Source organism: Hyla sarda, chromosome 4 (genome assembly GCF_029499605.1).
Source record: "Hyla sarda isolate aHylSar1 chromosome 4, aHylSar1.hap1, whole genome shotgun sequence".
In the NCBI taxonomy this organism is placed as follows: domain Eukaryota; kingdom Metazoa; phylum Chordata; class Amphibia; order Anura; family Hylidae; genus Hyla; species Hyla sarda.
In genome coordinates this window covers 239,097,592-239,124,985 of record NC_079192.1, presented here as the reverse complement: position 1 = coordinate 239,124,985, position 27,394 = coordinate 239,097,592, and the positions used below count along the sequence as shown (strand labels likewise).

Here is a 27,394-nt window from a genome sequence, read left to right as displayed (position 1 = left end):
GTCGCTCCTTCCCTTCTGAGCCCTCTAGCGCACCCGCCGAACACTTGACATACACATAAGAGGTATTTCCTTACTCGACAGAAATTGGGTTACACATTTTAGGAAGATTTGAAGATTTCTCTCCTTTTACCCCTTGTAAAAATTCAAAAACTGGGTCTACAAGAACATGCGAGTGTAAAAAATGAAGATTTTGGATTTTCTCCTTCAATTTGCTGCTATTCCTGTGAAACACCTAAAGGGTTAACAAACCTTTTGAATGTCCTTTTGAATACTTTGAGGGGTGCAGTTTTTATACTGGGGTCATTTGTGGGGTATTTCTAATAAGAAGACCCTTCAAATCCACTTCAAAACAGAACTAGTCCCTGAAAAATTTCAATTTTTAAAATTTTGTGAAAAATTGGAAAGTTGCTGCTATACTTTGAAGCTCTCTGATGTCTTCCAAAAGTAAAAATATGTCAACTTTATGATGTAATCATAAAGTAGACATGTTATATATGTGAATCAATATATAATTTATTTGGAATATTCATTTTCCTTATAAGCAGAGAGCTTCAAAGTTAAAAAAAAAAAAAAAGCAACATTTTCTATTTTTTCATCAAATTTTTTAATTTTTCACCAAGAAATTATGCAAGTATCAACAAAATTTTAACACTAAGATTAAGTAGAATATGTCACGAAAAAATAAACTTGGAATCAGAATGAAAAGTAAAAGCATCCCAGAGTTATTAATGTTTAAAGTGACAGTGGTCAGATGTGCAAAAAATGGCCGGGTCCTACAGTGAAAATTGGCTGGGTCCTTAAGGGGTTAACAACTCTGGGATGCTTGTACTTAAGAATTTGATTCCGACAATTATTTTTTGTGACTTATTCTACTTTATGTTAGTGGTAAATTTCCGTCCATACTTGCATCATTTCTTGGTGAAAAATTCCAACATTTCATGAAAAATTTGAACATTTTGCTTTTTTATAACTTTGAAGCTCTCTGCTTGTAAGGGAAATAGATATACCAGATAAATTATATATTGATTCACACATACAATATGTCTACTTTATGTTGACATCATAAAGCTGACATGTTTTTACTTTTTGAAGACACCAGAGGGTTCAAAGTTCAGCAGCAATTTTACAATTTTTCAAGTAAATTTCAAAATCTGAATTTTTCTGGGACCAGTTCAGTTTTAAAGTAAATTTGAGTCTCTTTCTGTTAGAAATACCCCATAATAGACCCCATTATGAAAACGGAACCCCTCTACATATTTAAAATTACATTCAGAAAGTTCTTTAACCCTTTAGGTGTTTCACAGGAATAGCAGCAAAAGTGGAGGCGAACATTAAAAATCTTCATTTTTTACACTAACATGTACTTGTAGACCCATATTTTTTTTCAAGGGGTAAAAGGAGAAAAAGCCCGACAAAATTTGTAACCCAATTTCTCTCGAGTAAGGAAATATCTCATATGTGGATGTAAAGTGTTCTGCGGGTGCACTAGAGGACTCAGAAGGGAAGGAGCGACATTGGGCTTTTGGAAAGCAAATTTTGCTGAAATGGTTTCTGCGGGGCAAAACTACAACTCCCAGCATGCACTGACAGACCATGCATGCTGGGAGTTGTAGTTATGCAACAGCTAGAGGCACACTGGTTTGGATTGGGAAACACTGAGTTATGTAACAAACTACCTCAGTGTTTCCGCACCACTGTTTGTTTCGTAATTCCGTGTTTCCCAAACCATGTGCCTCCAGCTGCAACAAAGCTACAACTCCCAGCATGCATGGTCTGTCAGTGCATGCTGGGAGTTATAGTTTTGCAACAGCAGGAGGCACACGGGTTGGGAGACACTGAGTTAGGAAACAGACAATGTTTCCCAACCAGTGTGCCTCCAGTAGTTGCAATACTACAACTCCCAGCATGCCCAAACAGCGGAAGGGCATGTTGGGAGTTGTAGTTATTCAACAACTGGGGGAGAACAGTTTGGAGATCACTGTGTAGTGGTCTCCAAACTGTTGCCCTCCAGATGTTGCAAAACTTCAACTCCAAGCATGCCTGGACAGTCTCTGCATGCTTTGAATTGACATCTGGTACGCTTGTTTGGACACCACTGTATAGTGGTCTCCAAACAGTTCCAGATGTTGCAAAACTACAACTCCCATCATGCTGAAACTGTCCAGGCATGCTGGGAGTTGTAGTTCTGCAACATCTGAAGGGCCAGATGTTACAGAACTACAACTCCCAGCATGCCAGAACTGTCTGGGCATGTTGAGAGTTGTAGTTTTGCAACATTCGGAAGGACAGTGGTCTCAAAACTGTGGCCCTCTAGATGTTGCAAAACTACAACTCCCAGCATGCCCAGACAGCCAAAGGCAGTCTGGGCATACTGGGAGTTAGAGTTTTGAAACTCCTAGATACAGCGGTGAAGATCACTTTACGGCGATCTTCACAGCTGCATCTGACACTGCCGCAACTTGCCTGCCGCCCTGTTAGCCGCCGGTCCTGGTCCCTAGTCCCCCTGCCGTGATCGGAGGTAACTGCTGCCGGTCCCCACCGCACCATCGCCGCCATCTTTTCCCCGCTCTGCCCCAACATCCAGGGGCAGGCAGGGCGGGGGAAATAAAAATGTCACCCCCGCCCTGCGATTCGCCGGTCAGTCCAGACCAGCCAATCACAGGAGATAGGAGGAGGTGGCACCCCTGCCACCTCCCTTCTATCCTTCAGGATGATTGGAGCTGTCTCTGACAGCTCCGATCATCCCTATTTTCCGGGCTATGGGGTCATCAGAAACCCGATCAGCCTGGAATCGCCGATCCGGATTGACCCCCAGACATTTGCATGGGTTGCCTGCTGAATGATTTCATCATGCATCCTGGTCCGATCCCCTTCAGCTAGTGGCAGGGATTGAAATTCCCACGGGCGTTAAAAGCATTCATTAGATTTCTAATCCTGAATAATGATATGCCTATTGCAATCGGACCTCCACAAATATGTAGTGGGGGTACTGATCGGCAGGGGGACTAACTATCAGGATCTGAAGTGCCATGATTGCTATTGATCATTGCACTTAAGGGGTTAATAGACATCGATGGGATCTCCAATGTCTGTCACTGACTGTGAGTGCATGGCTGCTAATAGCTATTTAGGGAGTGTAGCTCCTGTGCTCGCTACATAGTCTGTAAACACTGCAGGATGTAAATGAATGTTCTGATGCATTAAGTACCAAGGCTATAGGAGGCACATTAACATTCAATGTTGTTAAGGGGTTAAAGAAGGTCGTTCTCTGATGACCTATTCCCCTAGAAGGGGTCAAGTCCAGTAAAGAAGTGTGGGAACTCTGGGATTTTCACTCAAGGGCTGGTCCTGCTAATGGGAATGATGTTCCTGCTGTGGAAAAAGTTCCCATGTGTTCCTGCAGGACTTGAGACCTGCCTATAAGGATATGATGTGTATGGATGAAATTTTAGTGGCGGAGCATGAGAGCTTTACCTCTCTGTGCTTTCTGTGGCAGCAGTTCATGGAATCACATGGTTTTTTGAGGTTACTTTGACATTTCTTTTACTTCTAGCTCCTAGACTGCATTTATTTCTACCTGTTTCTCTTCTCCCCCTTTAAAGGACAACTGCAGCGCAACAAACTTATCCCCTATCCACAGGATAGGGGATAAGTGTCTGATAGCTGGGGTACGACTGCTGGGACCCCCTGCAATCTCCCAAACGGGGCCTGGCTTTGCCACGCTGTGCGCCGGCTAATGCGCGTAGCGTAAGGCTCACTGAGCTTAATGGACATACCCCCCTCTATACAGCTCTATGGGAGAGGCGGGGAGGCATGAACTCTTCATCCCCGCCCCTCTCATAGAGATACATAGAGGAGGCGTGTCGGCTACGGGCTCATCCTGCTGCTGGCCAGTGGCGTCGCTAGGGGGGGCCAGAGGGGGCCATGGCCCCCCCCTAGATCAGGCCGTGCCACCACTTGTGCTCCCCCAATTTAAAATAAATAGGGCTGTCCGGATACTAGTATCGGGGCCAAGAGTGGACTGACCGGCTGGGTAAAGAGCTCCTGGTCTGCGTATCATTAGCAGAGACAGGCAGAGCAGGGATGAAGGTACCTGATGATGGCTCCGCCCCCAGCACTGGAGAGGACGGGGGCCGAGAGCTGTCAGGCCTCCGGAACACAGAGCAGCTTCAAGTGAGGTGAGTGATGTCCCGTGTCCTCCCTCTCTCCCCCCTGATGAGCAGTATATCCTGGGGCTGGGTCATGTGTAAAGTAGCAGTCCAGAGGGGTCACTTTCCCTCCTTCAGTGTCCACAGGTCACATTATCAGAAACATTTTTGAGAAAAATCGAGGCAAAATTGCGCGGTTTTACCGCGATTTTTTGTAAATCGCGGTAAAACCGCACAATTTTTGCCGCGATTTTTCCATAAATTGTTCTGGTAATGTGACCTGTTGGAGACCTGTGGACACTGGAGGAGGGAAAGTGACCCCTCTGGAAGGACAACATGTGAACATACTGCTAGTTTATCATTAACCCCTTAAGGGTACATTCACATGTACAGGATCAGCTGCATATTTTGTGCAGCTGATTTTGCAACCCATTAGCTTCAATAGGTAGCAAAATCAGCTGCAGAAAATATACAGCAGATCCTGTACGTGTGAACATACCCTAAGTGCTCATTCAGGGGTGGATCCACAGTGTATTTTACGCTGCAGATCCACCGACAATGGACCCTACAGTGCTGCCTCCATCTGTGCCTGCTCATAACGGCAATCCTCCGCTACGAGCAGACACGCTTTGATGTGTATACTCGCACACATCATGGCCGCTCCTGCTCTCTGAGCTAGGCCGAGAGCAGCCGCGATGTGTGCGAGTATACACATCAAAGCGTGTCTGCTCATAGCGGAGGATTACCGTTATGATCAGGCACAGATGGAGGCAGCACTGTAGGGTCCATTGTCGGGGGATCCGCAGCGTAAAATATGCCCGGGATCCATCCGTGTAAATGAGCCCTAAGGACACAAGGCGTATGTGTATGCACAGTGCCTGCTCCCACTATGTTGTATAAATCATTAGCTAGAACCCTCAGCTAATGCCAGACATCACCAATCAGGCTGATGTTTGACATTAACACTATCAAAGTTGATGGTAGTGTCCAAAGGTTTTAACGCCTTAAGGACATAGCGTTTTTCCGTTTTTGCACTTTTGCACAGAGCTCCAGCAATGAGACCGCCCATGATCAGATACTTATCCTCTATCCTGTGGATAGGGGTTAAGTTTAATTTACTGCAGATTTCCTTTAACCTCTCCCAATCGCCCCTTTCTTTCTCTCTCCTCTTTTTCCTTTTCTCCCTTCTTCGTGCTTCCTTTGTTCACATGTTCTTTCTGAATTCTTGGGTCCCCTTCACCAACTGATTATTACAGTTGGAAATAGCCTTTGGAACTTGCATTCCATTATTTTTGATTTCACGCGTTGGGGACAGTTTTTGGTGTCCTATTGCTGTTGTATATCTAATAAACTTGATGTCTTGTGAAATACTGAATATCAAGAAATCATTCGTTCACTTATTGTTTTGTTCTTGCTGATTCATTAGGTGATAGATTTTGTATGCCCTTTGTTCCAATATGTTCTATTGTATGCCCTATGTTCCAATGTGTGTATTGTATTTTTATGATGTCAATAAAAACAAATAACACAAAGTAAATCAACTACGGTAAATAAAACACATTTTTTACACTGAAAGTTAACCTGAAATTTAACTTACAAACCTTCAATTTTGGCATATTCTGTAAGTCTGGTATAATTGATCAAAGCAGCTTTCTCAAGACACCTTCTTACAACTTTCTTAACATCTTCAGCAGGTATAGGCGTTGCAATGTCTTTCATCAAAACCTAAATAATAATAATAATAATAATAAATATTAAGAACAAAGATTTTTAACATAATTATCTTCAGTCAGTTTTGTAGTGCTGCTTAATCAATGGGTTAATCATACAGTTAAAATCCAATGAATTGTACAGTAAATCATGTCTCTATAACATTAAAGAAATATCTGTGTTATATTATCAGCTCAGGTAGATAAAAAGTAATTGCAGCAGAAAACAATCATTATGTGAACTGCTGTAATGTCAAAACATACATTTTGTGTAGATAGAGTGGACTGAGAACAATGGCCACTGGTGGCAAAGTATTTCATTGTTGCACTTTGAGCCCATAGTCATTAAAGGAGTAATCTGGCTAAGAAAAACTTTATCCCCTATCCAAAGGAAAAGCTATAAGTGTCAGATTGTGGGGGGTCTGACCACTGGGTCCCACTGCAATTTCCTGCCTGGCGCCCTGGCACTCCTCCTGCACGGAGCTGTGTTGACCACCGCACAAAGTGCATCTCTATGGGAGAGTAGCAGGCAAAGACTTCCACGGAGCAATGGGTTTCAGCGGCGCTGACCAGGGATAGACACGTCAGGTGGATAGAAAGGACTTATTGGAACAAGAATGCAATATGTTTCACTGCGCTTGCACGGTTTCATCAAGCAGAAACCCACTGCTCCTTGGAAGTCTTCACCTGCTTCTGTTCGTATGGTTGGGGAGGCTGCAGACCGGGCTCTACACTCACTCCCGCTAACCATTGTTGTATGTGAGCTCACACAACCGCCTATGGTAAGAGTTCCTAACTACATTGCTGGTCTACCTATTGGCGGTTTCACGCTATGGAGCGCTCTTCCATCTTTTTATAGATCTCTATGGGAGAGTCAGAGATACCCAAGTACAGCTCATCGGCTTCTCCATAAAGATGAATAAAGGGCGTGTGGAGACCCCAGTTCCAAGCAGGAGGAGAGCTGGGGTGCAGAGCAAGAGATACATAGGGGATACATTTTTTCTAAGCTGGAAAACCCCTTTAAAGGTGAGGTTTGGGATAAGAAAAATGTTTTTCTTTTTCCAGAAAAAGTCTGTTTTTCACATAGCCCATGGAGCATGTTTTGTTTTAATAAATGTTTCCAAAAAGTGTAACAGACTTTCTCTAGTAAAACAAATAACCGCACAGCCGGTCTTACAGAGTACTATTATTATCTTTATTATAATTATTTCTATTAAGTTTTGTCAATTACAATAACATTTCCTATCGTAAACTTTACAACAATGATTACGTTAAAGTAATGTGTTGCCTAGATATTTTTACTGATTCAAGACAGATGCTGAAAAATTTTATTTTTAGAGATGAGCAAATTGAATCGAAGTCGAATTCGTTCCGAATTCATGAAAAATTTGATTCGGACTGAATCCAAACTTCGACTCGATTCAAAATCATTAATTTCTTCATTAGTGACACCTCTGCCATCGTCCTGTTTAATGTATAGATGCGAACAGCTTCCTCCTGCGCTCGCATCTCTGCATTAGATAGGACAAAAGCAGCGGGTGTCAGGAGTGACACCCGCTGTGCTCTGTCCTTAACTGCAGGTATTACTGCTCTCAACATGGAGCACACTCTGCTCCATGCTGGGGGCTGTAGTACCTGCATTAACCCCTTAAGGACGCAGGGTTTTTCAGTTTTTGCACTTTTGTGTTTTTTTCCTTACCTTAAAATCTGTTATGGTTTATTTTTTGCGTTACCAATTCTACTTTGCAGTGACAGTCATTTTACCCAAAAATTCAAGGCAAAACGGAAAAAAAAATCATTGTGCGACAAAATCGAAGAAAAAGCGCCATTTTGTAATTTTGGGGGCTCCCGTTTCTACGCAGTGCATATTTCAGTAAAAATGACACCTTATTATTCTGTAGGTCCTTACGGTTAAATTGGTACCCTACTTATATAGCTTTCATTTTGTCGTACTTCTGGAAAAAATCATAACTACATGCAGGAAAATGTATACGTTTAAAAATGTCCTCTTCTGACCCCTATAACTTTTTTATTTTTCCATGTACAGGGCGGTATGAGGGCTCATTTTTTGCGCCGTGATCTGAAGTTTTTATCGGTACCATTTTTGTTTTTATCGGACTTTTTGATCACTTTTTATTAATTTTTTTATGGTATAAAAAGTAACCAAAAATACGCTTTTTTGGAGTTTTTTTTTTTACGTGTACGCCATTGACCGTGCGGTTAAATTAACTATATATTTGTATAGTTCGGACATTTATGCAGACGGCGATACCACATGTTTTTATTTACACTGTTTTATTTATTTTTTTATGGGAAAAGGGGGGCGATTCAAACTTTTATTAGGCAAGGGGTTAAACTACCTTTATTAACACTTTTTTTAACTTTTTTTTTGCAGTGTTATAGCTCCCATAGGGACCTATAACACTGCACACACTGATCTTTTAAACAGATCACTGGCGTGTATTAACACGCCTGTGATCAGTGTTATCGGAGCTCGACTGCTCCTGCCTGGATCTCAGGCATGGAGCAGTCATTCGCCGATCGGAAACCGAGGAGGCAGGTAAGGGCCCTCCCGGTGTCCTGTAAGCTGTTCGGGACACCGCGATTTCACCGCGGCTGTCCCGAACAGCCCGACTGAGCAGCCGGTATACTTTCACTTTAGACGCGGCGGTCAGCTTTGATCGCCACGTCTGAAGGGTTAATACAGGGCAACACCGCGATCGGTGATGTCCTGTATTAGCCGCGGGTCCCGGCCATTGATAGCAGCCGGGACCAACCCGATATGACGCAGGGTCACAGTGTGACCCCGCGGCATATCGCGGGAGCCGACGGAGGATGTAAATATACGTCCTTCGTCGTTAAGGGGTTAATAGACAGATCACAGTGGGTGTCACTTCTGACACCCAATGCGATCGTCCTGTATAATGTATAGATGCGGGCGGCAAGACGCTCTTCTCTGGTCCCACTGTAGTATGAATATATGCCATATATATACCTATTATTCATATTTCCCGCAAAGAGCTGTCATTTGCTGGAACCATCTGGCCAATCACAGCTCTCTGCGGGAAATATGAATAAGTGATGTGAATTCTATTCACATCACTGGCCAGTCGTAGTATAGTGCAGGATGCAAGCACAGGAGAAAGCCACTCCATCTCTGCAAAAGATAGGACAATCGCATCGGATGTCAGGAGTGACACCTGGGGCAATCTGTCTATTAGAACAGGTACTACAGCTCCCATCATAGAACAGTCTGTTTCATGCTGGGAGTAGTAGTACTAAGATAGACATAAAAAAAAAAATAGAGAGAAAAAAAGTGAAACACACAAACTTTATTAAACACAATATTAAAATACATTATTAATAAAAAAAAATTACAAAATTATATAAAATATATTATTTTTACATTTAAATGGCCCCAATCTACATTTTTATTATTGTCGGCTACATTTTTAGGTCCCTGCCCTCCCACTTAAATTGATCCCTGTTTAAAAATTAACATTAACATTTTTTTTTGTCTATCAATTTTCGGGAGCGGGCAGGGACCAGAAAATTCAGCGCTCAATATTAAAAATGAATGAGGAGCGCATTTCATCACTTTTTTTTCTAGTTGCTCTAAATAATAATTTATTTTCACTACTTTTTTTTACCCATTTATTACATTTTATGCTGCCCCCACAATTATTCATGGCAGCACATCAAAATGGCAGAAAAAAATAAAATAAAATAAATGGGGTTAAAAAGGGAAAAAAAAAAAATTAGATTTAGAACGAAAACTAGAAAAAAATTATTATGAAATGCACTCCTCATTTTTTATATTGAGCGCTAAATTTTCTGGTCCATGCCCGCTCCCAAAAATTGGAAGACAAAAAAAACCCCAAAATTTTTATGTTCATTTTTAAATAGGGATCAATTTATGTAGGCGGGCAGGGAACTAAAAATGCAGCCGACAATAATAAAAATGTAGAAAGGGGCCATTTAAATGTAAAAATAATATATATTTTTATAAGTAATAAAAAAAATTATAATTATTAGTAAAGTATTTTAATATTGCGTTTAATAAAGTGTGTGTGTTTCACTTTTTTTTTCTCTATTTGTTTTTTTTGCATTTTTTTATGCACCTTTATTTTCCAGGAATTGATGAAGGGTAGCTTCTGAAAATTGCAATTTTCAACCTATGCTCTGCTTCATCTTTCTGGGAACAACTAACATGTGACTCCAAACTGTCGCCTGGAAATACAACAGAGCTCATGAGCGAGAACTCTTCGCATTTGAGGCCGATGTTTCTTACGGACCTAACAGTTACATACATTCAGAGGAAAATACAAGAGAAGAACACCCACATGTGAGCCTATTACAAACAGTACAACCCCTAGGAAAGGTGTATAGGGGTGAAGTGGAGATTTAGAACAGATGGGTGTTGTTCCCTAAATTTTTCCAGGAATGGATGAAGTGTAGTTTGGGGGAAAATGAAAATTGAAATTTTAGTACTGATATGTCAATTATATTCCCAGATTGATGACCCAGAGTATTGCAAAAAGTAAAAATGATGCCCGCCCCAAACCCTATGCTCTGAATCATCATTATGGGAATGTGATGTGTGGCCGTCCCTGTTCTGTTACCTCAAATGCACACCCCCGCTCAGGCGGAGAGAGCGAGCGCTGCCCATTTGAGGCAACTGCAATCCCCCAATTTGTGTCCCATGACGCATTTTTTGGGGGATAAAAAAATAACAAAAAAATATATTATATATATTTTTTATGGGGTATTGGGAAATAGGTTTAAATTTTTGTGTTTTTTTTTTTTTTTGGGGGGGGGGGGGGGGGTTGGTTTTAAAATGGTGGTGTCCTTCTGAATCACCCTCTTGCGACACACTGCATTTTTTCTGGGATCGTCCCTTCTTTCCAGTGTGGAGGATCTCACCTGGAAAGTGTTGGCTGGGGAGGAGTCGGAGGAGTTCCAGAGGGGCTCTGACCCGCTCCTTGGCGGTCACCAAAGATGAGGGCCTTTAGAACTACCTCTTGGAACTCCAGGAATGTCTCTATGTTGGATTGAACGATAGACTGGATCTAAGTGTTTTTGTATAGGAATATATATATATATATATATATATATATATATATATATATATATGTATTTATTTTTATTTATTTTTGTCTCCGTATATATTCTGCTTTGTCTTCGCATTCTTTGTGACAATCATTTTTGACACATAGTATTCTTTGTTTTTAAAGTGTGTATTTGGTTTTAATTCACATTGTAAATGCCTCACCCCACCTGTACAAGCTTGAAGGAGTATTTAACCCAGGCCCACAGGTGAAGGGGAGTGGTCAGAGGAAGCACTACCAGCGCAAAATAGCTATCACCTTTCTTGGCGTCCCACGTGTCTGCACCTGCCTTTTGTATGCTTTCCACTAGGGATGCACCGATATATCGGCGGCCGATACATATCGGCCGAAAATAGCTGTTTCGGGGAAATGCCGAAACAACAAAAAATGTGCCGATAATGACCCACCTCCCCTGCCCGCCCACAGCACAAGTTGCAAACACTGCCAGTGGCAGAGGCACTCGTGGGGGGTGCAGGGGGGGCCGGGCGCAACATCTGGGGGGGCGCGCTCTCCGGGATAGAAATACTTTTTATGTGCCCGGGCCGGCTCCCGTGTGTGGCTGCAGGCGGGGGCCGGCCAGCGCATATAAAACCTAATACTGTATACTAAAAACCAGGGGGCCTCCAGCTGTTGTGAAACTACAACTCCCAGCATGCCCGGACCGGCAAAGTCTGTACGGGCATGCTGGGAGTTGCAGTTTCACAACAGCTGGAGGCCCCCTGGTTTTTAGTATACAGTATTAGTTTTTATATGCTCTGGTCGGCCCCCGCCTGCAGCCACACACGGGAGCCGGCCCGGGCACATAAAAAGAAGTATTCCTATCCCGGACATCCGTGTCCCGAAAAATCTTTTCGGGACATAAGGATGTCCGCCGGTCACTCACCATTCCCCGGCGTCCTCCTGCGATCCTCCTTCGGTCCCTCGCTTCTCCGCCTCTATGGTCGTACGCACGGGATGTCACTGACATCCCGTGCGTACAACCATAGAGACGCAGGAGGACAGCAGGATCGTCGCAGGAGAACGCGCGCTGGCCGGGGCCTCGTAAGTGACCGCGTCATCTTCTTGAGTGTTCCGGTCACCGCTCCTCCGGTCCCGGCACCTACTGCTATGGTCCATATGCCATAGCAGTAGATGTGACCCCAGGCCAGAGGAGCGGTGACAGCAGTACAGACCTACAGCCATACACTGTACATGGCTGGAAGCTGTATGTCTGTGGGGTGGGGGGAAGCTGCCTAATATTGTGGGGGGGAGCTGCCTAATATTGGGGGGGAGCTGCCTAATATTGTGGGGGGGGAGCTGCCTACAAATGTGGGGGGAGCTGCCTACAAATGTAGGGGGGAACTGCCTAATATTGTTGTGGGGAGCTGCCTAATATTGTGGGGGAACTGCCTACTATTGTGGGGGAACTGCCTACTATTGTGGGGAACCTGCCTACTATTGTGGGGGAACTGCTGACCTAATGTGGGGGGGAGCTGCCTATAAATGTGGGGGGAGCTGCCTAATATTGTTGGGGGGAGCTGCCTAATATTGTTGGGGGGAGCTGCCTAATATTGTGGGGGAACTGCCTAATATTGTGGGGGAGCTGCCTACTATTGTGGGGGAGCTGCCTACTATTGTGGGGGAGCTGCCTACTATTGTGGGGGAGCTGGCTACTATTGTGGGGGAGCTGCCTACTATTGTGGGGGAGCTGCCTACTATTGTGGGGGAGCTGCCTACTATTGTGGGGGAGCTGCCTATTAATGTGGGGGAACTCCCGACCTAATGTGGGGGAGCTGGCAATCTAATGTGGGGGAATCTAATCTAATGAGCGGAACGCTGCATTTTACCAGAAGACGGGGAGAAGTCATTTTCGGTTTCGGACGGACATTTTTTTTTTATTTCAGTTTCGGTTCTGAAATTTACATTTCGGTGCACCTCTACTTTCCACGGAATAAAGTATAGCATTTTACCTACCTGGTGAGTGCCTCCATCATCCTTACTGTATATGGTTTTGCATTTCTACACTATTATGGATTGAGCACCACCATTTATGCACTCTCTCCACGGACTGTATGCCGTTCCTATGCCCAGGAGCTTACTCACACAGCTATACACGCAAATGCCGGACGCTGCTGTTTCTACTTTTAACTGTTTGAATTATTTTTTTTTTTGTTACGAAGCCTGAGCACGATATCTACAAGCTGAATTGTTCGCACCTATGGGGGTTGTCAGTATGGATACAGTTGTAACAAATATGGCAAGTCCGGTGGAAGCAATCACGGCGGGATGTGTGGACGCCAATGACTTACTATGTGTAATGCGACATCTATACAATTTGATATAGTGATTTATGATGATTTCATCTATCACTAAGTTCTCTTTCCTTCTGTTTTTCCCTATTCCCTTATGTTGTATAGTTTATCCTCTATATATCTGTGAGGTTGGCCAACTAAAGGGACATACTTTTTCATGAATATGTTGGAACAATAATGAAGGTACTTAGAGATTGTACATGGGATGTTTTGACTATGGGTTCACAATTCTGTATTTTCTATTATACACATTATATCATCTGAATTCCTTTATCTATACTTCCTTTGCCTCTATGCTCTTTATGTCATGTATATTTGCTATGTGTTTTGTTTGTAGCTATATTTATGTGCTTTGTTTGTTGCTTGCTTTTTGCTGTTTGTTTCTTTGTTTCCTTTTCTAGGTCTGAAAACACGTCACGGCAGTTCTCATCGATAACTAGCAGAGCCGAGCTTTTTTCATCGCATGATTATGTATATGTTTTATATGTATTCATTACGTGTATGTGCATCTTTGTCCTAAAGCGACCACTTTAATTGCTCTTGTACCCCTGATGAACCGTATGTTCTTTTATTGAATTATGGGGAAACAGGTCAGGTGAGGCATGTATTACGGGGGATTGTCCCTATTATTATTGCACTTTGTGAATTAATTGATATCTACTGTTTTTATGGGGATTTCTGTACGTTATTCTGTAATAGAATTTTTTGTAATAAAAGGTTTATAATTTAGCTATTGTTATTCTTGATTTGGTAGTTTAGAGCTAGCTAATATTGATCTATATATCAGTGATTGTTGTTTCCACAGAATAAAGTATAGCATTTTACCTACCTGGTGAGTGCCTCCATCATCCTTACTGTATATGGTTTTGCATTTCTACACTATTATGGATTGAGCACCACCATTTATGCACTCTCTCCACGGACTGTATGCCGTTCCTATGCCCAGGAGCTTACTCACACAGCTATACACGCAAGTGCCGGACGCTGCTGTTTCTACTTTTAACTGTTTGAATTCTTTTTTTTGTTGTTGTTACGAAGCCTGAGCACGATATCTACAAGCTGAATTGTTCGCACCTATGGGGGTTGTCAGTATGGATACAGTTGTAACAAATATGGCAAGTTCGGTGGAAGCAATCACGGCGGGATGTGTAGACGCCAATGACTTACTATGTGTAATGCGAAAGACTCTATACATGTGTTAAACACTAAGACACTTGAATACAAATGGTCCAATTTATCAGAAAAAAATATCTTTTTTGGAAGATTCAATCCTTAAAGTTGCCTGCAATAGAGTTCCGAGAGGCTTACGTCACTTCAAGGGACCTTCACAATACGGAGATGACCCATTATTCATGCAACAATGGAGTACTAGCGGTACAAGCAACAGTAAAAGAAGTAAAGCGTGACAAATTCATGCGAGATAAAGTGGACTTTGATTCGAATAAAATATTTACATTCATGAATTCCAAAAAATCTTCTACTCGCCGAAAGAACAACTATAAGAGGAAACCAAGAGTTACAGATTTCTGGACTTCTGACTCCGAATCCAGGTGGACGGAGGATAGAACCACTATTCAGATCGAGTCCTCCAGTACGTCTTCTACATTTTATGACCATCAACCAGCCGAAACCCTCCCTTTAGGAGGGGGAAGAGGACGAGGAGAGGGCGCCAGAGGAAGAAACAGAGGCCACAAGAGGAAGACAGTCTCTTGGAGGCTACTGGGGGTGAGCTAAGGCTAAGTTTCCACTTGTTTTTTTCCTGGCAGTTTTTGGAAAACTGCCACTGTAGTTTTTGAGACAAAGCCAGAAGTGTATTCAAAAGGAATGAAAAATATAATGGAAGGACTTATACTTCTCCTCCCTTATGGATCCACTTCTGACTTTGGCTCCAAAAACTGCCAGAAAAAAGTGGAGACATAGCCTAACTGTTGTTAATTTTACTGACTTTGTTATTTCCAAGGACTTAGATTCAGCTCTAACCAAGGTACTTAATTTCTGTTTAGTAGAGGACTTCGACTGTGTGGGTTTTGTTATTAATTTATACAAATATGTACGTAAATTAAGTTTGAAAAAGTTTTTTTTGCAATAAACCAGTAAAATCTGATCTACATTTAGAAAGAGAAGTCCCAGCAGTTATCGGTCTCCTAGGGTTTATCGTTTTTAAAGAAGTGACAGATTGTATAGACATCTTGACAGATTTGCTGGGTGGGGAAGATAGCAGTGAGATGGCTCCCTTCCCTGTTACTCAGCTTTATCCTGAGTTCATGGGAGGGACCAAGTCGACTTTCTGTCCCCAATACAGACAGGTACTCCCCTCGATTTATTTTTCAAAAAAGTACTAGAGGATATTCATGCTTTAACCTGTTAGGGACGGAGGGCGTATGGATACGCCCTCGCGTCCCGGTACTTAGGGAAGGAGGGCATACCTGTACACCCTCCGCATTTCCGCTCACAGGGTTGTGAAAGGACCGGGATGACTGCTGATATCTACCAGCAGGCATCCCGTGGTCAATTCAGACCGGCGATTTGCCGCGATCCGGACCAATCTGGTCACTGGTGACCCAATCATACGGAAAATAAGAATGATCGGAGCTGCCAGAGACAGCTCCAACCATCCTAGAGGATAGGAGCGAGGTGGCAGTGTTGCCACTCCCTCCTATCCCCTGCCATTGGTGGATCAGGCTGATGACCAATGGCAGTTGGGGGCAGGGGGCCCTCTGCCCACCGATTGAAGTGGGGGCAGAGCAGGAGGAACACGGGCGGCCAGACGGGGAGCATGGCCCGGCTTACCCGGACCGGCGGAGGCAGCATCCTGGAGGAGCGACGGCAGCAGAGTAATGCGGCCGGAAAATGCGGCGTGAAGAAGGCTGCAGTGAAGATCGCAGTAAGTGATCTTCTCTGTAGCCTTCTAAAAGCTGCAAAACTACAACTCTTAGCATGCCCACACAGCCAAAGGTTAATGGTCTCTAAACTGTGGTCCTCCAGATGTTGCAAAACTACAACTTTCAGCATGCACTGACAGTCTGGGCATGCTGGGCGTGTAGTTCTGCAATATCTGTCCCTTCAGATGTTGCAGAACAACAACTCCCAGCACGCCTGGACAGTCTAGGCATGCTTGGAGTTGTAGTTTTGCAACATCTGGAGGGCTACAGTTTGGAGACCACTACTTAGCGGTCTCCAAAGTGTTCTTCCAAAGTTGCTGCATAACTACACGCCCAGCATCCCTGACTGTCTGGCCTTGCTGGGAATTGTAGTTTTGCAACAGCTGTAGGCACATTGGTTGAGAAACACTGAGCTAGAGTCTGTTTCCTAACTCAGTGATTCCAACCCGTGTGCCTCAAGCTGTTGCAAAACTACAACTCCCAGAATGCACTGACAGACCGTACATGCTGGGAGTTGTAGTTTTGCAACAGCTGGAGGCACACGGGTTGGAATGACTGAGTTAGGACACAGACTGTTTTCTAACTCAGTGGTTCCCCACCAGTGTGCCTACAGCTGTTGTAAAACTACAACTCCCAGCATGTTCGGTCTGTCAGTGCATTCTGGGAGTTGTCATTTTGCCACAACTGAAGGTTTTGGGTGCCCCCCCCTCCCATGCGAACGTACAGGGTACATTCACACGTCCGGGTTTACAGTGGGTTTCCTACAAGTTTGAGCTGCGGCAAATTTTCCGCCGCAGCTCAAACTCCCAGTGGAAAACTTACTGTGAACCCCCACCTGTGTCAATGTACCCTAAAAACAATACACTACACTACACTACCAAATAATAAAAAGTAAAACACTACATATACACCCCCTTGCAACAGCTGGAGGCACCCTGTTTGGGAAACATTGCCCCATCCTTGTCTGCCCCTATTGCAAATTCCTTTTTTAGGCCTCAAATGCGCATGGCGCTCTCTCACTTCAGAGCCCTGTCATATTTCAAGGCAACAGTTTAAAAGGGTATTCCAGGCAAAACCTTTTTTTATATATATCAACTGGCTCCCAAAGTTAAACAGATTTGTAAATTAGGATGGCCGGAGGAAGCTTGCTAGCCGAGTGAAACAGAATCTGTCGCCTGTTAGTGTACCCCCCCCACGTCGATCCCTCTCCCACTTCTACGTTCTATATGTTGTGAGTATTTTGCAATAAAGAAGGAATTTTAAAGAGAAGAATGGTGAGTGCCGGTTTGTCTTCATTCTTCTTGGATTAAAGAGATTTGTAAATTACTTCTATTAAAAAATCTTAATCCTTCCAATAGTTATTAGCTTCTGAAGTTTTCTGTCTAACTGCTCAATGATGAGGTCACGTCCCGGGAGCTGTGCATGATGGGAGAATATCCCCATAGGAACTGCACAGCTCCCGGGACGTGAGTCATCAGAGAGCAGCTAGACAGAAAACAACAACTCAACTTCAGAAGCTAATAACTATTGGAAGGATTAAGATTTTTTTAATAGAAGTAATTTACAAATCTGTTTAACTTTCCAGAGCCAGTTGATATATAAAAAAAAGTTTTGGCCTGGAATACCCCTTTAAGGCCACATATGGGGTATTTCTGTACTCGGGAGAAATTGTGTTACAGATTTTGGGGGGGATTTTTCTCCTTTTACCCCTTATGAAAAGGTAAAGTTGGGGGCTACACCAGCATGTTAGTGTAAAAAAATTTAAATTTTTACACTAACATGCTGGTGTTGCCCCATACATTTCATTTTCACAAGAGGTAAAAGGAGAAAAAGACCCCTAAAATTTCTTACGCAATTTCTTCTGAGTACGGAAATACCCCATTTGTGTACGTAAAATGCTCTGTGGGCGCACAACAAGGCTCAGGAGTGAGAGAGCGCCATGTACATTAGAGGCCTAAATTGGTGATTTGCACAGGGGTGGCTGATCGTTACAGCGGCTCTGACATGAACGCAAAACAAAAAAACACCCACATGTGACCCCATTTTGGAAACTACACCCCTCACGGAATGTAACAAGAGGTATAGTGAGCCTTAAAGGGGTTCTCCGGTGCTTACATATCTTAGGGGATCTAGGGGATAAGATGCCAGATCAAGGGAGTCCCGCCGCTGGGCGGCGCCCGAGATCATGCACGCGGCACCCCATTTGTAATCAGTCCCCGGAGCGTGTTCGCTCCGGGTCTGATTACGGGCGACCACCAGGCCGGCGGCGTGTGACGTCACGCCTCCGCCCCCGTGTGATGTCATGCTCCGCCCCTCAATGCAAGCCTACGGGAGGGGGCGTGATAGACAACTCCAAACTGTAGCCCTCCAGATCTTGCAAAACTACAATTCCCAGCATGCCCAGACAGTCAGGGATACTCCCGTAGGATTGCATTGAGGGGCGGAGCGTGACGTCACACGGGGGGCGAAGGCGTAACGTCACATGCCGCCGGCCCAGTGGTCACCCGTAATCAGACCCGGAGCGAACACGCTCCGGTGACTGATTACAAACGGGGTGCGGCGTGCAAGATCACGGGGGTCCCCAGCAGCGGGACTCCCGCGATCAGGCATCTTATCCCCTATCCTTTGGATAGGGGATAAGATGTGTAAGCACCGGAGAACCCCTTCAACAACCCACAGGTCTTTGACAAATTTTCCCCTGAAATGCTGGTGTTACCCCAAATTTTTCATTTTCACAAGGGGTAATAGGAAAAAAGCCCACCAAAATTTGTAATTCCATTTCTTCTGAGTATATAAATATCCCATATGTGTATGTAAAGTGCTCTGCGGACGAACTACAATGCTCAGAAGAGAAGGGGCATTTTGAGAGAGAATTAGGCTGGAATTGAAGGCTGTGTGTGTTTACAAAGCCTCCATGGTGCCAGAACAGTAGACCCCCTCCACATGTGACCCCATTTTGGAAACTACACCCCTCACGGAATGTAACAAGGGGTGCAGTGGGCAGTCTGCCCCACAGGTGTCTGACCGATTTTTTGAACAGTCGTTCGTAAAAATGAAAAACGTAATTTTTCATTTGCACAGCCCACTGTTCCAAACAAAGATCTGTCAAATGCCAGTGGGGTGTAAATGCTCACTGCACCCCTTATTAAATTCTGTGAGGGGTGTAGTTTCCAAAATAGTATGCCATGTGTTTTTTTTTTTTACTGTTCTGGCATCATGGGGGCTTCCTAAATGCAACATGCCCCCAAAAACCATTTCAGCAAAATTCGCTCTCCAAAAGCCCAATGTCGCTCCTTCCCTTCTGAGCCCTCTAGTGCACCAGCAGATCACTCTATATCCACATAAGAGGTATTTCCTTACTCGAGAGAAATGGGGTTACAAATTTTGGGGGGCATTTTCTCCTATTACTCCTTGTGAAAATGAAAAGCTTGGGGTAACACCAGCATTTTAGTATTAAAAATAAAATTTTTCATTTTCATGTCCCACTTTAACGAAAGTTCGTCAAACACCTGTGCGGTGTTAAGGCTCACTGGACCCCTTGTTACGTGCCTTGAGGGGTGTAGTTTCCAAAATAGTATGCCATGTTGTTTCCTAAATGCGACATGCCCCCCAAAAACCATTTCAGCAAAATTTGCTTTCCAAAACCCAAATGCGACTCCTTCTCTTCTGAGCATTGTAGTTTGCCCACAGAGCATTTTACGTCCTGTTCTGGCACCATAGGGGCTTCCTAAATGTGACATGCCCCTCAAAAACCATTTCAGAAAAATTCACTCTCCAAAATCCCATTGTTGCTCCTTCCCTTCTGAGCCCTCTACTGCGCCCGCCAAACACTTGACATACACATATGAGGTATTTCCTTACTCGTAAGAAATTGGGTTACACATTTTGGGGGGCTTTTCTCCTATTACCCCTTGTAAAAATTCAAAAACTGGGTCTACAAGAACATGTGAGTGCAAAAAATGAAGATTTTGAATTTTCTCCTTCGTGTTGCTGCTATTCCTGTGAAACATATAAAGGGTTAACAAACCTTCTGAATGTCATTTTGAATACTTTGAGGGGTGCAGTTTTTATAATTGTCATTTATGGGGTATTTCTAATATGAAGGCCCTTAAAATCCACTTCAAAACGGAACTGGTCCCTGAAAAACTCAGATTTTGAACATTTTGTGAAAAATTGGAAAATTTCTGCTGAACTTTGAAGCCCTCTGATGTCTTCCAAAAGTTAAAACATGTCAACCTTATGATGCCAACATAAAGTAGACATATTGTATTTGTGAATCAATATATAATTTATTTGGAATGTCTGTTTTCCTTACAAGCAGAGAGCTTCAAAGTTCGAAAAATGCTAAATTTTCTATTTTTTTATCAAATTTTGGAATTTTTCACCAAGAAATGATGCACGTATTGACAAAAATTTACCACTAACATAAAGTAGAATATGTAACAAAAAACAATCTCGGAATCAGAATTAAAAGTAAAAGCATCCCAGAGTTATTAATGCTTAAAGTGACAGTGGTCAGAATTGCAAAAAATTCTCCCGTCCTTAGGGTTATAATGGGCTCCATCCCCAAGGGGTTAAGGTATCCGACTGACCGAAATAATTTATCTAAAGAAGAAATGGAAGCACTAGAGGTATTGAGGAAAAGGGAAGTTTTCATCTTGAAAAAGTCAGATAAAAGGGGCAATATAGTATTAATGTCCAGACAGTATTATTGCCAGGAAGCCTATAGACAGTTAAATGATGTGAGGAATTATTGTAGGCTATCAGGAAATCCCATCAAGAGACTTACAAATAAATTACAGTCACTGCTTAGGTCTTATATGGAAAAAGGAGTGCTATCAAAAAGAATGTCAGAAAAACTGTTACCTAAGAACCCCCGATCCGCCCACTGGTATTTTCTACCAACGGTGCACAAAACCTTAGAGAACCCCCCTGGATGCCCCATTGTGTCCAAGGTGGGTTCTCTAACGGAACCGTTGTCCAAATTCATGGACTGGCTGCTTTGCCCATTAATAAAAAAAATCCCTTCCTTAGTGAAGGATACTACCGAATTCTTACAAACCTTGGAAGGTATGGCTTGGCCAGAAAATAATCTCTTGATGTCGATTGACATTGAGGGCTTATATACCAGCATACCCCAAGACAAAAGTGTGGCAGTCATCAAAGAAATTCTTAGCGATGCGGATAAGAGCAGCCAATACATGGACTTTGTATGCGACTCATTGGAATTTATCTTAACAGGGAATACCTACCAATTTGAAGATTCTTGGTTTGCACAGACGGGAGGAGTGGCCATGGGTACACCAGTCGCGTGTACCCTGGCCAATCTCTACATTGCGGCATTTGAACAAAAATATACATTTTCTCAGGTACGAATCTCCCCCCCCCCCCCCTTAAGTTTATCCATTGTTACAGAAGATTCATGGACAATGTATTCAACTTCTTGATAGGCTAGGAGTTCTCTTTTGAGGACTTCGTGTCTGTCCTGAATCGTTCCAATGACATGAATCTCCATTTTACCTGGAAAATTGGTCGCCACAAATTAGAATTCTTGGATGTGCTGGTGAAATTGAAAGATGTTAATCTGAACACTGTTGGGTATAGGAAGCCGACGGCATACAATGCCCTTTTACATTTTAACAGTTATCATCCAGAACATGTCCGTAGGGCTGTACCTTACGGTCAATTTCTGAGGTTGAAGCGAATCAACAGTGAAAGTTCAGATTACTCTTTATAAGCCTCAGATTTACAACAAAGGCTGTCAGATAGAGGCTATCCTCCCAAAGTTATTAAGGTAGCAAGGAATAAAGTGGCCGGCTATTCCCGATCTGATCTGATTTACAAGTCCAAATATAAGAAAAGAAAGGAACATCAAGAAAATACAGGTAGATTCTCATTTGCATTTAAACACAGTCCAGTGGCGTGCAAAATAACAAAATCTATTATGCAAAATTGGTTGGTGTTACAAAATGATATAGATTTGGCCCCCTTAACTATAAAAAAAAAACACTTATTACTTTCAAAAAAATGTAAAATGATTGCAGATATGCTAGTCCGAGGACGCCTTAATAAACCGGACATAAAATCTGATGAAAAAAATTGGTTATGCAGTGCTGTTTCCCCTGGCAACCACAGATGTACCACCTGTACGTGGTGCAAAAATATTTGCACCGACAAGTACTGTAGAACATCCTATGTAGTGTATGGAATGAAATGTACCTGCGGGACATTTTATATAGGATGTACGATCCGCTTAATGAATCCGAGATTTAGGGAGCATGTCCATTCTTTAAAAAAATAAAAAGGGTTCAACTAGATTTATAAATCACATGGCAGAGGTCCATGATAATAATATTAAGTCCCTTGTATTTTTTGGCATTGAACGAGTGGGGGGAAAGAGAAGGAATAGATAAACGTAAACTGTTATTACAACAGGAAGCTAGATGGATTATTCGCACACGGGCAGAAGGCAATTTAGGACGATAGACTGGACCTAAGTGTTTTTGTATAGGAATGAATATATATATATATATATATATATATATATATATATATATATATATATATGTACAGTACGGATGAGGATTGGTGGTGTATATTACACCACTGAACATCATCCTTTTCCGGGTCATGGGATCACATGTGACCCCCATGACCCGGAATCGTCGCAGATCGCCGGTTTGTATTTACCGGCGATCGCTGATATGGAGGGTCCTCAGGACCTTCTTTGGCGATGTGCTGGGGTCTGGCTCCGATCAATGCCCGGCGAGTGGCAAAATCGCACCAAATCACCTGTCTGAATTGACCAGCGATTTGCGACAATCGCCAATATGGGGGACCTCAGGACCCCCCTTGGCGATGTGTTGGGATGACTGCTGAATGATTTCAGCAGGCATCCTGGTCCGGTCACCGCCCGGCGAGCACCGGAAATGCTCATGGTGTACAGGTACGCCCTGAGTCTTTAAAGGAGATGTCCAGTGCGGACTTTTCCTATTCGATCCTGCCCGGGCTGCAAAAAAAAAAGAGAAAACAAACTTTCACTTACCTTCATACATTCTCCCGGAGCTCCGCAACAGCTGATCGGTCGGCCGGGCTGTCTACTTCCTACTTCCCTTAGCCCGGTACGCCATAAAGTGAAGCGCCGTGTGACGTACTGGGCTAACGGAAGTAGGTAGTAGACAGCAAGGCCGACCGATCAGCTGTTGCAGAGCTCCAGGGGAATGTAGAAAGGTAAGTGAATTTTTGTTTTCTCTTTTTTTGCAGCCCGGGGACAGATGGAATAGGAAAAGTCTGCACCGGACATCTCCTTTAAGGATTGGGGATGCAGGGCGTATGCATACGCCCTGCATCCCCAAGAGGTTAAATAAGATGGCCAACGTATATATGTCTAACATGTTTCCAATTCTAAGGTGAGGTTATGTATTTTTATTATTATTCACCAACTCAAGATGTAGTTCACACTGCTGCTCTGTCAGTGCTTTCAATGACCACTGCATATACTCCGAGACAAGTTCACAGTGACTTACAGTATTTAAAGTTCACCAACATTGATTGTGAATACTTCTACTATTGAATTCAAATGCAAGATCACTGTGAATTATGCCCTGTGTATATGCTATACTATGCATAGACTGTGAACTTATCTCGGAGTATATACTGTGGTCATTGAAAGAACTGACCGAGCAGCAGTGTGAATTACGTCTGGAGTCGGTGAATAATAAAAATACATAACATGACCTTAGAATTGGAAAAGTTATGTCAGTGTAAATAATGTTCGACATACATACACTGTGGCCATCTTATTTAAATGCAATATCAGTGTGTATTATGCTCCAAGTACATGCTACGCTAAGCAGAGACTGTGAACTATATCCTGAGTGTATATTGCGGTAATTTCTTGGCAGTGTGTACTACTTCTATACGTGTGAAGATAAATAACATATCACCATATAATTGAAAACTCTGTGTAAGTGTAAACTGTGTTGGCAATACCTGCTGTGGTCATTGCAATAATCAACGTATTGGTAGTGTGGATTGCGCCTGGAATCCGTGAACGGAACTATCTAGCATGAGTAATTAATAGAGAACGCAATATCAGTGTGAATTGTATCTAAGCATCATCATCTATAGTAAATGGCACTTGAAGATATATACTTCATGTATTTACAGTAGGACTATTACAGTGCATCCTGTGCGAATGATGTGTTGCTAACTGTAGAAAATCTAGGGATGAATCCGGATATTACACAACAGTAACGGATCCCCAAACTAAGTAGTGATGCTTAAAGTGTGAACTTGTGCTGAGCCTTACATATTCTATAAGTGAAGCATTCATAGACCTTGGTATCCTAAGATGGATGCACTGCTATAAATGAAGGACAGCAATCTGATGACAACCTAATCTGAATTTTTTTTAAATGTTTTTTGCTACTTTTTCTTGATTTTTGACAAATTATTGCTATTTTTATACTAGCATAATAAAAGCTAAGCTTTAAGATTCCCTGTACAGTCACTATTTTTCTAACACCTGTACTAATAGACAGATCAGGTATCACTCCTGACACCCAATGCGATTTTCCTTTCTATCGGCAGAGAATGAGTGAATTTCTCCTGCGCTCGCATCCCTTCACTATATTCCGGCCGGCCAGTGATGTGAATAGAATTCACATCACTTATTCATATTTCCCGCAGAGAGCTGGGATTGGCCAGATGGTTCCAGCCAATCACAGCTCTCTGTGGGAAATATGAATAATAGGTATATATACGGCATATACTCATACTACAGTGAGCGTCCGGCCGCCCGCATTTATACATGATCATATCGGGTGTCAGAAGTGACACCGCTGCGATCTGTATATTAATGCAGGTACTACAGCTCCAAGCATGGAGCAGAGTGTGCTCCATGTTGGGAGCAGTAGTACCTGCAGTTAAGGACAGATCACAGCAGGTGTCACTCCTGACACCCGATGCAATCGCCCTATCTAGATGCGAGAAAGCCGCCTGCATCTATACATTATAAAGGACGATCGCAGTGGGTGTCAGGAGTGACACCCGGGGTGATCTGTCTATTAGCACAGATACTACAACTCCCATCATGGAACAGTCATGCTGGGAGTAGTAGTACTACCTAAAAAATTAAAAAAAATATTTATTAAACACATTATGAAAATACATTACTAATAAAAATTAGCCGAGAATTTATTCGGATCAAATAGATTTTTTTTTTTTTGGCAAATCGGCTGAATCTAATTTTTCAAAAATTCGCTCATCTCTAGTTATTTTTCCATAGTCTGCTTATATTTTCAGGTTGTAATCTTTTTTAATTTTTTTGTACAATATAAGGCTGGCCAGCCATAGTACCTGAGCTTCTCTAACAGCATTTCTAGGCATTCTTTGTGAACTGTAAAGGGAGGGGAGCTATAACTTATTGGGAATGGTCTGAACACGCCTTACCTATATACTGCAATCAACTTGAACCGCTTCCCTCCCCAGGGTGTATGGGTATGTCCTGGGAAGGGGGAGCAACTATGGAGCGGGATTGTGACATCATCCTGCTCTGTACCACACGGGCCCCAACTGCGAGGCTATTTACCCTTCAGATCAGCTTTGATGGTGGTACCTAAAGCCGGCAACTGAATGTTGTTGGCTGGTTGCTATAGGTGATCAGGACCACCAATCGCTCGCTCCCGATCACCTTGCAGGAGATTTCTGGTACAGACTTTTCTTATTACATCCTGCCTGGGCCGCAAAAAAAGATTAAAAAAAACTTTCACTTACCTTCCTACGTTCCCCACAACAGCTGATCGGTTGGGCTGTCTACTTCCTTCTTCCCTTAGCCCAGTACATCACACGGCGCTTAAGCCTATCGCCGGCTGCAGCAATGTCCCGCCTCGGCCGGTGATAAGCTGAAGCACAGTGTGACGTACCGGGCTGAGGGAAGTAGGAAATAGAAAGCCCGGGCAGGGTGGAATAGGAAAAGTCCACACCGGACATCTCCTTTAACAGAAGGCCAGTAGGTCCCTACCTTCCTCCGTGCTGTCGGATATTTGGTCTGTGGCTCAGACCACAGATAACACTGTTCAATGCTGTGTAATAACACATCATTGATCAGCATTAGGAATCAAAAGATTTCATGATATAGTCCCCTACGGGGACAAAAAAAGATAATGCACAGGTCTTGACGTATCGCAATGATACAGGTCTGCTGCAGCACAGCTTTGCTCAAGTCACTGCTTGTTGTTTTTTATGAGCCTTATAAAAGGCTTGCGGGGCTTTGTGGTACACAATGAGGCTTGTGTGTGAATGGACAGAAGGTCCCCCCCCATGAACAGCCCACACACACAGGCTGGGGATGAGCACTTCTTATGATCCTTCAAAAAGGATTGCTGGGCAATGTGGTTCACAATGAGGCTTGTGTATGAATGGACAGGAGGTCCCCCTCTGAACAGCCCACACACAGGCTGGGGATGATCATTTCTTTGCTGTGGATCCTTGTATGGCCCCTATAGGATATGTGCACTGCTGATGTTCTAGATCACGAATGGATTCGGGCTCCTGGATGAGAATTGTGGCTCCTATTCTCACACACACGATCTGTTTTTCTCTATAACTATCCCTGTCCTATTCCCATTCCTATCTCTATCTCTCTGCCTGTTTGTCCCTTTTTCTCTCTCTTTTTCATCAAAGGGCAGAGCGCAGCGTGTGCGTCTTTACGACTGTGTAAAACTGCCCTACCCCCTTGCTGACTCCTATTAGACCCTTCGGCTGATTGACACATAAACCAGCAAATCTTAGCATACCCTTGGGTTATCATGTGATATGCTGATCACCTGACGTGATGCCACCACCCCAACACTCCCACTTACTCTTGGCGCCAAAACACCATGCTTTTTACGTATTTTCCACACTTTTACCGGTTTGCGTGAACCAAATCGGTAGAGGTTCGACAGTCCTGCGAGCTGAGCAAAACACAAAGTTTGGGTCGAATCTGGGTTCGCCATGGTCAGCTCGCTCATCTCTAATCAGGATCATGGGGAAGGACATTGTTATAAACAGACAACTAGAATGGATACTAGGGCAATCTGTTCTCAAATACGTTAAGTATCTTCTATACTTTAAAAAAACGAAAAGTGATTATACCGTTTTTAGCTGGATGTTGAAGAGGTCTGTGTTATCCTATCCCGCACAAAAAACTAAACAAAAACATTTTATAATAGAAACCTGTGTATCCGTTAAACTCACATGAGTCTTTATGCT

General features: G+C 43.2%; 1 protein-coding gene across 7 annotated transcripts in view; it reads right to left on the bottom strand.

Annotated features, from left to right (window-relative positions):
* Positions 1-27,394, bottom strand: part of CADPS2 (calcium dependent secretion activator 2) — a 707,505-nt gene that overhangs the window by 294,001 nt on the left and 386,110 nt on the right. For all 7 annotated transcript variants that reach the window (XM_056573788.1, XM_056573791.1, XM_056573793.1 and 4 more), the window contains exon 16: positions 5,750-5,873. In XM_056573788.1, the coding sequence (XP_056429763.1) occupies positions 5,750-5,873 (124 nt within the window). The remainder of the gene's footprint in view (positions 1-5,749; positions 5,874-27,394) is intronic.